Source organism: Delphinus delphis, chromosome 8 (assembly GCF_949987515.2).
Source record: "Delphinus delphis chromosome 8, mDelDel1.2, whole genome shotgun sequence".
Taxonomy (NCBI): Eukaryota; Metazoa; Chordata; class Mammalia; order Artiodactyla; family Delphinidae; genus Delphinus; species Delphinus delphis.
The window spans coordinates 87,745,324-87,760,040 of NC_082690.1; the positions used below are offsets into that span (position 1 = coordinate 87,745,324).

General features: G+C 43.8%; 1 protein-coding gene across 5 annotated transcripts in view; it reads left to right on the forward strand.

Moving 5' to 3' along the window:
- Positions 1 to 11,446, forward strand: part of TRIM44 (tripartite motif containing 44) — a 119,121-nt gene extending 107,675 nt beyond the window's left edge. For 2 of the 5 annotated variants that reach the window (XM_060018719.2, XM_060018718.1), the window contains exon 6: positions 541 to 2,198. Coding sequence is in view for 2 of the 5 variants with exons in the window: in XM_060018718.1 (XP_059874701.1) it covers positions 541 to 552 (12 nt within the window). In the remaining 3 variants the exon portion in view is untranslated. Of the gene's footprint in view, positions 1 to 540; positions 2,199 to 6,374 lie in introns of those variants that run through there. The other 3 variants (XR_009520404.1, XR_009520403.1, XM_060018721.1) reach the window with 3 other exon arrangements.
- The last annotated feature ends 3,271 nt before the right edge of the window (positions 11,447 to 14,717 follow it).

Here is a 14,717-nt window from a genome sequence, read left to right on the forward strand (position 1 = left end):
CTTAGATAGAATACCTTCTCTGAGGAGGTGACATCTAAACCCGGTGACTGTCCCTGTGGCCTGAATTAAAACCTTGGCTTTATTCCAGGTGAGAAGTGCCGTTTGGTGTGCAGAGTGATGGCTTCTCTTTGCCTTTCTCTTCTAACAATGGGTGGCTTTAAGGCTTAGGGGACGTCAAACTCCTGATTTTTACCAGCAATTTATTTTGTCAAGTTAAAAAAATATTATGACCCTCACCTGCTCCTTTAAATAGCTATTCACTTACTGTGTACCAGGCACAGGCATTTTATATGTATTATTTATTCCTCCAGTAACCTAAGAAAGTAGGTTTTATTATCATCATTATCTCTGCAGTCAGATAAAGAAATCAGAACATAGAGAGGCTAAGTAACTGGCCCCTGGCCACAGTGCCCAGCAGTGGTAGGGTTAGGGCTGGAATCCAGGGGAGTCTAAGAGCAGAGCCTGTGCCTTCTGTCAGTAGACTAGGCTGCCTCCCTTCTTGTGAAGTCTTAACTCACTTGGTTCTCCTTTCCTTTGTAGTGGTGCCAGTGAAGAAGAAGACACATGAAGGCCTGCCATCCCCAGTGGAAAATCATCCCTTCCCCTTGTGTGTATGTGACGGCGTATATGTAATGGCTTCTGATTCCTGTGAAAGCTGCCCAGCAACAAACGTGCTTCCACCAGATGCCTCCCCAGATCCACAGCAGGCACATAGCTCTCCAAGGAATGACCAGTTTTACTCTTGCTGACTGTGCTTCTCATTCTCTTGTCGTGATAGGTCAAGGAAAATGCCCCTTTGATCAACCAGGAGCAATTAAAGGGTCCTTCAGGTAAATCCCTCGATGGCTGCTTTGAACTTGCTCAGGAAAGCCAGCCCCTGTCATAGTGTATACCCAAACAGTATCACTTCATTAAGAAGGATCTGGAATAATCTTGAAGGGCAGTCAGAATTTGTTTCCCTACCTGCTAATAAAACCACACTTTATTCATATTGAAGCATGGAATAAATGAGGGAAAAGTAGGGGCGAATCAACCCACATAGTTCGTCTCTAAAAGTCCATTTAATACATCTGTGAAAATGTGGTTTCATGAAATAATATGGACGGCTTGAAAACAGATAAAGAGTTAAAAGTTAGAAATATATAGAGATATTTTTAGTACATGAGGTTATCCAGGATTTCAGATTCATAATTCAGTGCTGTGGAAATGAAAAAAAAAAAAAAAAGATTGAAGAGATAGAAAAGAAATGACTTTTTTTTTTCCCAAAAAAAAGGACCAAAGAGATCTGACTAAAAGTTGAAATCGAAATCAGTATTTCTGAACTCAAACTGCCTAAGTTTCCAAAATAGTCACTAAAGGATCTGATGGAACCTGAATTATTTGAGTGGACTCTGAGGTTTTATGGGTCTTGTCACAGCATGAAAGTCTGGAATGTGTATTACAAATGGGAATTTTCAGTGTAGGTTTTGCTCCCCCTCCCCCAGCTTAGCCTAATTTGGCTTAAATGCAGTGTGGGGAGAATTCTTGGCACTCTGTGGTGTGTTGAATCGAGCTGCATCTCCTGGCAGATATACCTTCCTTTTACTCCAGCGGGGACCCCTCTTCCCCTGGCTCTCCCCACCTCCAGGTCATCTCCCACACGCTGGCTCTCTCCTCTTAAGTAACGTGAGCAGAGACTCACCGTGGTTGGACTCTGGTCTTTCCCCACTCCCAAAGCACATTTCCTTACAACCGAGTTTTTTACTCCTAAATAAGCAATGATGTACTAGGGAATACAAAACTGCAAACTAAAAAACATGCGTCTTCTGAAACAGAAGTTTTACTTAACAAATGGTTTGGAGTCAGGGAATGACATTATTTTTAGATAAAACAAACACAATTATATTATGAAATAGAATGTATACATAAACAGTAAAGATAAAATAGGAGACTTCACAGAGAATTTTTATTAGCGAGTGGGGTTGTGTTCCCTCTCCTCTGCCTTTAGTGGTATTTTGGTGTTCGCTTCTGAGAAGTACAAGTGGAACTACATCCAAGCAGCCGTAGGGTTTGTGTTGACTCAGGACCTAGACTTCTAGTGCCTCTGAGGCAGAAACAAAGGAGCTGCACTGAGGGGAGTTCCTCTTCCTGCCTGCCTGCCTGCCTGTATACCTATCACAGAGCTTTAGGGCCAACCGATATGTGTGTGCAGGATGGTTTTGAGGGAGAAACAATGCTTACTTACTATAGGAATCCTGTCTATATCACTGTTCAGTCCTGTGCATGCTATGAAATGATTGTTTCTTTGAGGCCAGGAAGCTACCAGGTATATATGCTTCTGGGTTAGGATTACCCTTGCTCGCTAAATATGTTGTTGGGACATTGGGGCTGAGAGTAGTTTGGGCTGTTTAAAAAAAAAAAAAGAGTATTTTTCTCTCCAACCGGTGGCCAGCAAATGACTAAGACATTTTCGGTGCTTTACCTTTCTGCCCACAAAGACTGGTGATTTGGGCATACCACTAATTACAACCCCCAACCACATCCAAAGAAACTACTCCTAAAGGAGGACGAGTGGCCATTCTTAGAAGAGTTTAAAAATCAGAATATTAAGAAGAATTTAGGATTTGGAAGCTTGTGTTGTCTTTCCCCAGTAAGTATTGTTTAATCTCCAAGTAGTAGCCTTATTTTAGCAGTGGACAGATCACTGGCTCCTCCGTACCAGATCATACGTTATTACTTTAAATCAGTATTTGGGAAACCCAGGCATTCATGCAATGGATATGAATGGAAATACAAACACATGCCAGCCTGTCTCAATAAATTATCATACTCTGTAATCCTCAAGGAAAGCACTTTTGCTTTTACTTAGAAAGGATTTCAGATTTGCTTTGTGGGCTGCTGCTGTTTTCAGCACCTGATAAAACTTTAACCAGGGAAGCATTAAACACAGCTCAGCAGCTTCTGCCCAGGCTCCTGAGTTCCTGCCGGCAGCATTTATCAGTGTAAGAACTAAGATGCTTCCTGCAGTGGCACCAGCTTCCTTAAAGCTGGAGCATGCTTCTCGGCCTTAAGCCCCAGCATGATGAGACTTCCCTCCTACCAGGTCAGTAAGAGTTGCTCACAACTGTGCCCTAACTGGCTGCAGGGTTTGCAGAAATCCCTAGGGAGAAGTCATCAAGGGAGGCAGGTAATGAATGTCTTCAGAATGAATTGGGTCCTCACAGCAATCCCTGGCTCCCTTCCAAAGGTTGGGTATCTGGAGGCTAAGAGGGGGATTGTCCTTTCATTTGATTGTCATTAAATCCAGGACAATTCCAAGAATTGCTTGGAGTCTCTGCTCTGACAGCCTAGAAAGGGAAATGACTTAAAATATTGAGGACCAACTATGAGGACCCATTTCTCAGATGGTAATACAGATTTGGAGGGCAAGAGTCACTTGCTTGAGTTACGCAGCTAGGAAGTATTGGAGCTAGGTTTTGTACCCGGCTCTTCCTAACTCTGTGTATGCCTAAAACAGAGAGAAAAAGGCTGCAGGTTCCCCCCCTGCAGTCTGACCACTCCACTCTATGGATTCTTTTTCAAAGTTACATTTTATGGCTATAGTTGAGGCTCAGAAATGGCAGCAAGTTAGCCTTATTCTTCTACTTTAGCAGATACATTAAGTACATATTGCTAACTTGAGCCTGCCCCCAGAAGTTGGAGGATACCTTTCCTTTTTGGTGCTATTCCCCATAAATACAGTGTTTTTAGACCTTCAGGAGTATGGAACTTCTCAGAAATAGTAGAAGTGAGGAGTGTTCTGCTCTCTAACTTTATTTGAAAATGTCAGCTGCTACACTGCTGCAGAAAAGGAAATCTTCATATTTTAGTAAACCTAGCCAGTCTGTGAGGATGTGGTAATTCAAAGTCCTGTGAACCTAGACTTTCCTGCTAACACCTGATGTGTACACACACACACACACACACACACACACACACACACACACACACACACACACACACACACACACACACACACACACACACACACACACACACACACACACACACACACACACACACACACACACACACCACACACACACCACACACACACACACACACACAGTTTAACAAGTGAGAGAAATTCAGAGCAGCCGCTGCTTCATTATCTCGCATACCACCGCAGAGGTTTCTGCCAGCCCTGATTACAAGTGTCACCAGATAAAGGGGCTTAGTTGCTTGCTTACAAGATGCTAACAAGAAGAGCAACTCCTTGGCAAAGGTTGTCAGCTCCTAAAGCACTGAGCCAAGGTGACAGCCCTGAGGGAAATCGCACTCCAGCCCTACTCCAAGGTGTCTAATGATATGGGAAATTTGGACACCCAGAATTTTGGGTGACCTGAGAGTCTAACCACTCTAGTCAGGACTGAGGGCACGGCTGCAGAATTCACGACCGATAGGAGTGGCAGGGCTTAGGAAGTCCTCTCCTCCACCTAGAAAATATTCTCTTGCCAATACCTGAAATGCCACACTCAGTAGCTCTTCAACACATGCTTTTCGATAAGAAAATTAGTTGCATGTTTACGGTGTGCCTAGCACAACTGGAATTTTCTGTTTAAAAAACAAATCTATCTCATTATGAATGGACTCAGCCCAGCCCTGAGAGAAAAGAAGGCCTGCAGGCCTGCAGGGGAGACTTCAGATCTCATTAATATTGCCTTACCCAACGGTGTTTCTGAAGCCCCACCACAGCCCGTTCCAAGAGTTGTAAGGCCCTTGGGGACTGCCTAGGAAAACAGTAGCATTTGGAACCAAGAACACACAAGAACACGCGCTTGTTCGCGCCAGGGCAGGAAAATAAAAATAAATTAAGACACTAGTGGGTATACTGGTACAAAAAGTGCCGCAGAGCCCATGCTAGCCTTGATATGACCTTGAGGGGACAGTAGATTTATACTTAATGGGACTTCAACCTGACCAATCTTTCTACAGTGACAGGCCACACTGCGTGGATAGGGAGAACCAACGAACCCATTGTCCTCTGCCTGTTTTCCTGTGCACAGTCACATTCCCTCCTCAGTCACCTTCCTCTTTCACACTTTACATTAAACAAGGGAACACTCAGTCTTTCACGGGAATTACACATTTGAGTTAATGTTTCAGTATATCATTTTCATACTGTAAATTATTTTGTAAGAAAGATTTACTGCTCTCCCAGGATGTTTGGACTCAGTGCCCCTGTGCATTTGGAAATCAATAAACTATTACTGGAAATACCATTTGTCTCTCAGAGTTGTGCACAAAGGACCCTGCTAGGTGTAAATATTCATGGTGATCTGCATTGTTAACTGTGATCATGCTGGAGATGATGGTGTTTTGGTTATGAGAGGTGGGACGCTCATTTGCCCCTGACTTCTCTAGCATAGCTTAGGAGATCTCTGGGAGTGGCAAAAGGACAGACTTAAAGTCATTGTTATTTAAAGAAATGTTTTCTCCTCAAAGTGAAGTGATCCATGCCTAGGTTAAATTTTCTGAGCAAAGTAGATTATAAAGTAAAGAATGCTTGGTCCTGAATGATGTTTTCAAATAACGTTAAAGCTTTACAATTTGGATTAGCCAGAGTGGTGGTCAAACTTTAATTTTTACCATATTTGCTAGGAAAAAAACCTTCATAGAGCAAATTACAGTTAGGCCAGCAAAATCATCTTTGGGGAACCTTAGAAGTACACATTTGATATAACTGATGAAGAGATAGAATTAAGTTCTAAATGAAGCAATTCTAGTCCAGTTTGTAATATCAGGAGCAGAGGATGCATTGAAATCAAGAGGCAAAATGTGAAAACTCAATATAGTAGATACTGTATGAATTAGAAGGTACAATTCCTACCTAAAGGCATTACAATTCAATTTTTAAAATCCATCCTTAAAACCCACCAGCAAGTGTCTGGAGGAGCTGCAGTTTATGAACCCTGCTGTAAAAAAATTTTTTAACAGATTTGTCTCCATCAAACCCCTTCAGTTAGCTAGAGGCTGTATGTGAACTTTGGAGAAATTGTTCAAGATAGGGTTCTAGAGGGAGTCAGTCACTCAAGGTCATGCGGTGAGCCACGCTGATAAAGCCAGGCCGGGAGACTCTTGTCCCCTGTAACAATCATTAGGCCCACTTCCTCCCTCCCCAGTTGCTAAGCACACTTCTGCCTGGTGGGATGGGATTGCCAGGCACTGTAGTACTTGGGAGTCTCGGTGTTTTAACAAACCACAATGTGTTTGGAGGTTTTCTTCCCTACTTCCTGGTGCCAGTGTCTCAATACCGCATCCCATTGCCTCAGCCCTTTTTCATTTTATTGTCTTTCCCTCTGAAAGCTACAACTCTTTATTTTGTTTCATTGATCTTTGCTTGGTCCAACTTACAGGTGGCCCCATTTCCTTTACACTCATAAAAGTGAAATTGCAGCTGGTCTAGAATATCTCCTGGCCTTAACAAGGCACCAGAGGTAAGTACACCCAACAGAAAGTCAGGCTGCCAGTATTAACAAGAGAAGAAGGTGTCACAGAAAAGAAAACAAAACGAAAGGCGGCTTAAAGTCAATAATCGGCTGCATTGAGTATCTGTACTCGTTAAATATTAGAGTCTCCAGGTTAAATCATTCATTTTGTTAATAATAATAGCTACCGTTTAGTGAGGTCTTTTTCTGGGCCAGGCACTGTCCTAGTTGCCTTTTATGTTATTTAATTCTCACAGCGCTAATATTATCATCCTCTATTTTATTGCTCAGGAATCAGAGTTAAATACGGTGCCCAAGGTCACACCCTAATAAATGGGAAGCTAGGATTTAAACCCAGGTCTAGCAGACTTTACACCCTGGCTCTAAAGCTCTCCTCTCCTAGCTGCACAGATTCCAGCTGATGCTGGTGAATAACCTTCACCCATCCACCCCCTCTCCGCAAACACATACAGTATGGCCTTGGGGCGAAGGAGTTTGTCTTTTTTAGGTCTTGTTTTGTACAGTTTGCAAAGTACAGTGTACAGTGAGGGAAGGAGGGTTAAGGTGAGCAGTGAAATTCTCTTCTGACCTGAAACTGCACTTTTGGAAGGAGGAAGCTTTTAGACTTGCTTTATCTCCTTTATTCCAAGGCCATAAATAATGAAATCACCAGGAGAGGCAAAGCCATGGCTTCTTTTGCCATAGTCTTAGAATCCCCAAAGTCAGCCAACTCTGGCACTGAGCCTGTAATTTAATTAAACATGTTGAAGGCGTCTCCAACAGTTTGACAGTAGGCCAGCTTCATATTCTTGGAAAGGGACTGCAGAGGGAGCTTGTCTGTTTTATAGTTCATTTACTGAGTTGAACCCTCATGGCTGTAGCATACCATTTGCCTTACAAAAATGGCCCACAACCTTCATACCATTTTAGGGAGTCAGTCACAACTCATTTACCTATGGCTCAGTCAGCTTCACCTATCCCTATTTCTTAAACATGAAATCTGCATAAGTGGTTTGACAGTAATTGAGACAGAACTGGAAAAATCTGAAACCTCTGCTGGACCCATTCAAAAATGACTGAGAACTAAGAAGTGAGTAAACAAGACTTCTGACCAGTTGAAATAAATAGTATGAAGCAAACACATAAGAGAAAGGCCATCTGTCTACCCATAAAGCACCTACTCAGAACCTATTTATTCCTGCTTCACACATAGTTCTAAATGTTTGCTGTCTGGTTTCCAAGCCTACAGCAGATTAAATTTAAGGGCACAAAACAGATTTCTAGAGGAAACTTAACTCAAGAAGGAGAAGGAGTTGACAGCAATAGAGAAGACAGAAAAAGTTTAAGTAGACTGAAGAGCTCAAAAAGCTCTGTTTTAGGGGGGCATTTAGTGCCCAAAATAGCTCTTTACACATCTCAGTTTCTAAACACCTCATATCATAGGACTGTGTAATTATACTCAAAGTGATGACCCTGAGCGTCACACCTAAAGAAACTAAGTTATGCTCAGGAGAAAGCAAGAATTTGCATATCAAACATTTTAGAAATATTTCTATCACAAAGGTAAAGAAAAATGAAACAAATTCCCCTTTTAGGGGTTAAAGGAATAAACCTTGGACTATCCAGAACATCTAGTTAAGACAAAACATCCCCCACCTGAGGTTTTATTGTTCCAGGAGCCTCTTGTGTTTAGAGAGTTTTTTCATAGCTTTGTAAGTGACTTTCATGCTACAGTGCTTTGCATATAATGGCATGAACAATGGAAGTGCCAAGTTTCCAATTGATGAATAAAACTAATAACCAGAATACAGGTCAAATCCTGTTACAACAAATACTGCTACTATAAAAATCACTTAAGCATCCCTGTTATCTCTCAGCCCCTGTCAATTCCCCATTTATTTCAAGCAATAGTCATTACAGCAAAATTGGGGTATAATAAGAAGAAACTGGACCCTCACCACAAGTTGGGTGTAACACAATTTAACCTGTAATACCAGGTTCTTTCTTGTATTTCTCCAGTTCTTTGCTGAAAGAAAAATAAATCTTATGTGGACATAATACCAGCCTGGGAAGCTGGTATTTAGTAGTTGTTGCTAGGAGAAGGAAGAATTCAGAAGCAAAGGACACATGGAGCTGTGTGGCAAACGCTCACTAGGGAATTTGGTCTCCAGGGCCACTTTTGACCTTAATCCACGTTGGAGCCATCGACCACAGAGTCGCTTGCTTCTAATAGTGATGTAATGCATATATTAAACCCTGGAATGAAAACATGATTCACTTCCCATGGGTCATTGAGCCCTTTGTGGCAATCTGGCCCTGATCCGATGACCCTGAGATAAAGAAATTGAGAAACATGTGACTGGAACTATCCTTTATCGCAAGATGCACTGCTTTCAACACTGTTGATTGTGTATAGAAATGATGTAAGTTAATCAGCTGCATTCCGTTTGGTACACAGGCAAAGATTTTTCCCTGCCTATCCATGTGCTTGTGGTAATGATGAGTTTTGACATTTGCTATAATTTTCTCTTTTTTCTACTTTCTTGTTTTCTTTCTGTCTTTCTCTTTCTTTTACTTAAACACTTTTTATGACTACATTGCAACCGATATTTTGTAACACCCTTAGCAGCAGAAGGCGTTAAATCATAGTTCATGTCTGAACAGTACAATCAGCAATAGGAAAAGGAGTGGGGAGGGAGAGGGAAATTGTCCACCTTTTCCTGATGATAATGCCTGGCTCAGGCCCCAGATTCACATCATACTGTGAAGAAGTTCATAAATTGTGGGCACTGCTCAGCCTGAGGAGGCAGGCAATATCCCTTCATACCTCAGGGTGAGATGAATGGTCTGTTGAAGTCATGCCAGTACAGAATACGTTCACCTCTGCTTGCTTTCTCCCCCAAGCCAGAATGTAGTTGAACACTTACATGTCCCAGGCCAGAAGATCAGGGTATGAGGAGATTGAATACTTGGCTTGGCTCTTGAAAACATTGAGTCCAAGTGTAGTTCTCTGGCTTGAAGGTCGCCATTTGCTGCCTCACCATTTTTATTAGGACATCTGGAGATTGCAGGTGTTAATTGGAAGTAACTTTTCTGTATTTGGTTTCTCTCCACACATTCAGGCTTCTAGGACCTTTTGACCCAGTTGGATGGCTATATCCTAGTATCAGATTCACGCTATTCCAAGTGGGAAGAACCATGATAGACAAGTAAGATTGCTCTTTGGCTTGGTGGTGGTGGTGGTGTTGACTCTGTCAGTGGGGTGATTATGGGTGGCCATGATGGTAAAGAAACCACTGATAACAATAAAAATGGGTATTTTCTCAGCACTTAAAAAACCAATTTCCATCTGCTAACAGGGGTTCTGATCTCTTTTCCCCAAACTCCTTTTTTCCCTAGAAGATACTGGCCTGTCTGATCAAAAAAGAGCATTCCTTCTGAGACCATACCTAGCCAACTTATGGCCAAACTATACTTGCCTGTTAATTTACTCAAAACTAGGTTGCCTTTTAAACCTCTTTCCCCACCTCTGGCATGAGGACAAGACATGTGGAGGAAGAATTAGGTCACCTGGGGGTCCACTGTTGCATCTGGTTAAGTGGTGTAAAGAAGCCAAGATTTCTAGAAGTGTCTGTGTTTTGTCGTTTCCGAGATGGTGAGGAAATCCGTCTGGAGTGTTTATGCCCCTCTTCATAGCCAAGCCATGGGCTTTCTTTTGTATTGTGCTACTGAGGTTAGTCACCGCCCTCAGAAGGGACAATTTCACGATGACTTACTTCCTAGTAATCACTGGAACAGTCTCACGAGGATGTGCACAGCTGCTGCGTTTCTTTGGGCCTGGCACGTTCTCAGATGGCAGACTTGCAGAACAAATGAGAGGCCTGGCCCGGTTCACAGGCAGAGTGATCCAGAGTTCAGGCTTCCCCTTGCCTTTTATCCTCCGCCCTCCTTCCTCTGTTCCCCCACCTCCTCTTCTTCTGGTCTCTCCATCTGGAAACCATGAGCCTCATGAATTCCAGGCACAAGTCTCAGATTTCAGATGTTTGGGAAATGTCTTTGCTTGGGTCATTCTTCAAGAGTAAGAGAATTCAATTTGGGAGGAGAAACAGCTGAGACCCTTCCTTGCACAGAAGAGAAAATAAATAAGGTGTGGTACATATCCATCCCCTTACCCACTCAGTTCCAAACCCACACACAATGTCTGATTTCAGAAACAATATTGAGATTCCCTCCTGGGAGGGAACAGAATGGAAAAAAACAAAATCTCCACTCCTAAAAACATACTTTTCTCCCTTCTGAGGTATCAACATAACTGGCATCAGATAATAGGATGTAACTGATTTTGTGTGTGGTGTTGGGGAGGGTCTCTGGAGGATGGAACTAAGAGTGATGGAATGAAGTGAAAAGTAAAATGTAGCCTAAGTTGTTAGGAGGAACTGTTAACGTTAAGAACCACTTAACCCCAGTGTTGCATCTCCAGGAAAAAGAACAATGTGTGGTCTTCTGTCCTTGGAAAATGGAATGAGCTTTCTCCTAATAAATAACTAGGTTTCAGAAGCAGACAGACTTGGTTCTAGTACTGGCTCTATCCTTAACTAACTCTGAGGAATTAAAGAAGCAGCTGGATCTATGGGGCTTAGTACAGTGCCCGACACATAGGAGGAACTTATAAGTGGTAGCTTATGACCACTGTGTATTGTGATGAGCATCACTCATCAAATTGGAGTCCTCTTGGGGCTGTAGATGGAGCCTGCCCTCATGTTGTCCCACACTGGCTTGTCTGCGCAGCCTCTACCTTCTCCCCAAGGCTACTTCTTAGCCCTCTCTACCACACCCACCCAATTATGCTTTCATGTCAGTTATAAGGATCTCAAGTTATATGTATTTATTTGTTCATATGGTTACTGTCTGTACCTCTTTGAAGCTTGTATTGTTTGTTCACTGATGTATTAGCAATGTTGATGAAATTGCCTGACCCAAAATAGATGTTCAAAAATGTTTGTGGACTTGCTGACTGATATCTTGATAGCATTCGTGTCCAGAGTTACTCCAGGTATTAATTACATCTTGATGCAGAAAACTGGGAAACACCTTTAGCTACATCTGCCCCAGCATAAGTGACCAGAGCACTCAAAAGGTCTTTGAGTCACTTAGAGTAGAAGAGTAGGTCACTTACCTACAGAGGGAAGAGAGTTAGGAAACCTAACTGCCATTCCTACTCTGCCACCAATAAGCTATGCAGCATTTGGCAGGTCAATTTCCCTCTCTAAATACTCATAAAATGAGGACTAGAATCCACTAGATTGGAGGATCTTTCTGCCTCTTCCAGATCTAACATTGTAAGATTTTAGCAAAGCAAGAAGTGACAGCGAGAACGGCAAGATGCTTCCTCTAAGAATCCCAGCTTCTCTTCCTCTGTGTGTGTGCACGTATGTGTACACATGTACATGCACACGTGCAAGCAGCAGTGGGGTTCAGGGGGCCGGGGGGACACGTGAACTGGGGCTGGCCAGGAGAGCTAGACTCATGTAGACTCTGTGGAGAGTGACATTTCCCCCAATGCTTTGGGCTGAATATTCCAGTTATCCCCAAATTCCTGTGTTGAAATCCTAATCCCCGATGTGATGGTGTTAGGAGGTGGGGCCTTTATGGAGTAATTAGGTCCTGAGGGTGGAGCTCTCATGTGAGGACACAAGGAGAAGTCAGCAGTCTGCAGCCCACAAGAGGGCTGTCACCAGAACCTGACCAGGATTCAGACTTCCAGCCTGCAGAACTATGAGAAATAAACTCTTGTTGAAGAGCCATCCAGTTGATAGTATTTTGTTACAGCAGGCCAAGCAGACTGACGCCAGATGTGCATAAGCCATGACCAAAGGTACCGTAGTCGAGTAAACGGGGAAGTGGCACAATGGGCTGAACAAAGCTGAGCAGGTTTCTTTTCTGTGGGCCTTCTCAGACCTCTTAATATGTTCAGTTGCACTGTGGAATTTCAGGAAGGGGTAGAGTACAGTTTTCTGGCATTCCGTCTAACAATTTTAGGAAACACTGATTTAGGGATGAGTCCAACTGACCTCATTTAACTGGTGAAAAAACTGAGGCCCAAAGAGACTAAATGATTTGCCTAAGGTCATACAGCTGTTGGGAAGCCTGAGTTCTTGCACAGATTTGGCCACTGTCTCCCAGAAGAGAAAGTCTGTTTATTGGCCCAAGAGCCTACATTAGAACATTCTAGGAAACACCCCAAGATTCCCTCTTTGATACTAAAGGGAAGCGTTGCATAGGCTGGAGTTCTTAGTCTCAGGCCTGCACAGACATTAGCGTTCGGCACAGTGCAGACTTCCTCCTCAGAGTGGCAACATCGGGAACCAAGCTATGGTTCTCTCTCGCTTTCCCTTTCTCTCTCCTTCTCTGTGTGTGTGTATATACATAGTTTTCTCTCTCTCTGGTTCTCTCCCTCTCCCACACCCCAGTTCTCTTTTCCAGGCTGCATTCTGGGGTTACTTTTGTGACGAGTAAAGGCAGCACTGGCTGCTTGATTGAGACCTCTACCATAGCAGTACACCAGGCACCAGGGTGAAGGTGCTCAGTAAGCCTTGTGCGTTGGCCAGACCTTTTATTCCAGCTTAATGGTTACATCCATTTTCTGGACTAGGTAATTAAGGTGTAAGGTTATTAAAAAGGGTCACGGCAGTTGTGTCTGGCCTCTGAAGGAGTTGACTGTGGACCATTCTCAAATGCCTTCCTTGGCACTTTAGCCTTGAACCTTCAGGTGCACTCGTGGGGGCATCAGTGTGGCAGGCAGCAGCACAGGGGTGGGAGATGCCAGTGAATGTGTGTGTGTGTGCGCGTGCGCATGTGCGTGCACATGCACACGTGTGGCAACACCAGAAGGAGATGTGGGCACATCAGGAAGAATACCGGCTTGGCACCCCTCCAAACTGCTATTCTTTAAATATTAGGTCAACATTTATTTAGAGGAAAGGGTGGTAGGCACCTTTCTGTGAGTGTGGTGGGCAAGCAGTCGAGGCTATCCCTACCTGCATTCCACACTCATAGAGACAAAAGCCCTGACCCCCTTTTTTAGAAAAGACCATTTAGGGATCCTCTGTTGTTATTCCAACGTACTCTTTTGCGGTCTCACCCCATCCACTAACAAATGACTTCCAACTCCACACATTATCTCCCTGAAAGGACTTCTTAAAAGTACAATTTTGGGGCTTCCCTGGTGGCGCAGTGGTTGACAGTCCGCCTGCCGATGCAGGGGACACGGGTTCGTGCACCAGTCGGGGAGGATCCCACATGCCGCAGAGCGGCCATGGCCTCTGAGCCTGCACATCCGGAGCCTGTGCTCCGCAACGGGAGAGGCCACAACAGTGAGGGGCCCGCGTACTGCAAAAAAAAAAAAAGTACAATTTTCGACCTCATTACAATTCTAGTGAAGTTTTTACACCAGCCCTCACCCTGAACAGACTGGTCATATGTCATGTGTACATGTGTGTGTGTATCATCAGGCTGGTGATTTAGTGATGACCCTGTTCCTTATATAGAAAGTGTGTGTGACACGCTCATGTGGTCACAGGCTCTCTCCTACTGAGTTCAGTGCCTTCCAAGTAAGGAAGAGACACAGGGCAGTATTTTCTTAGGAGGTTATTATATCCACTGGAATGTAGCAAGAGCATTGAGCAATTGTAAGGAATAAATATCCCCACTTGCTGGAGCAGCTGTCTTTCCTCTGCCTCCTTCTTCTCACCCCTTTCCGTAGTCCCCTCTGACCCTTTCTCTCCCAGGGACAAAGGCATCGTCCAGAGGAGCTCATGGACACAAACACGCCTGGACAAAAGCTATTGCCTGAATGGTCCCCAGTTGTCATCACGATGTTGCACACCTATGGAGAGATTCCATTTCTAAGAATGCACAAAAACCTATGGCCTTGAACTGGATTTACCCACCATCCCACTTCAGGTACTCTTAGCCTTACACAACAGAACACCAAGACAGCCAGGTAATGGAGGGAAAAAAAATCAACCGATTGTTTGGCAGAGATTAAATGGAACAACTACTAGGTCAATTGAATTATGCATTTAAAAATGAGGTTTCAGGGGCTTCCCTGGTGGCGCAGTGGTTGAGAGTCCGCCTGCTGATGCAGGGGACATGGGTTCGTGCCCCGGTCCAGGAAGATCCCACATGCTGCAAAGCATCTGGGCCCATGAGCCATGGCCACTGAGCCTGCATCTGGAGCCTGTGCTCCGCAACGGGAGAGGCCACAACAGG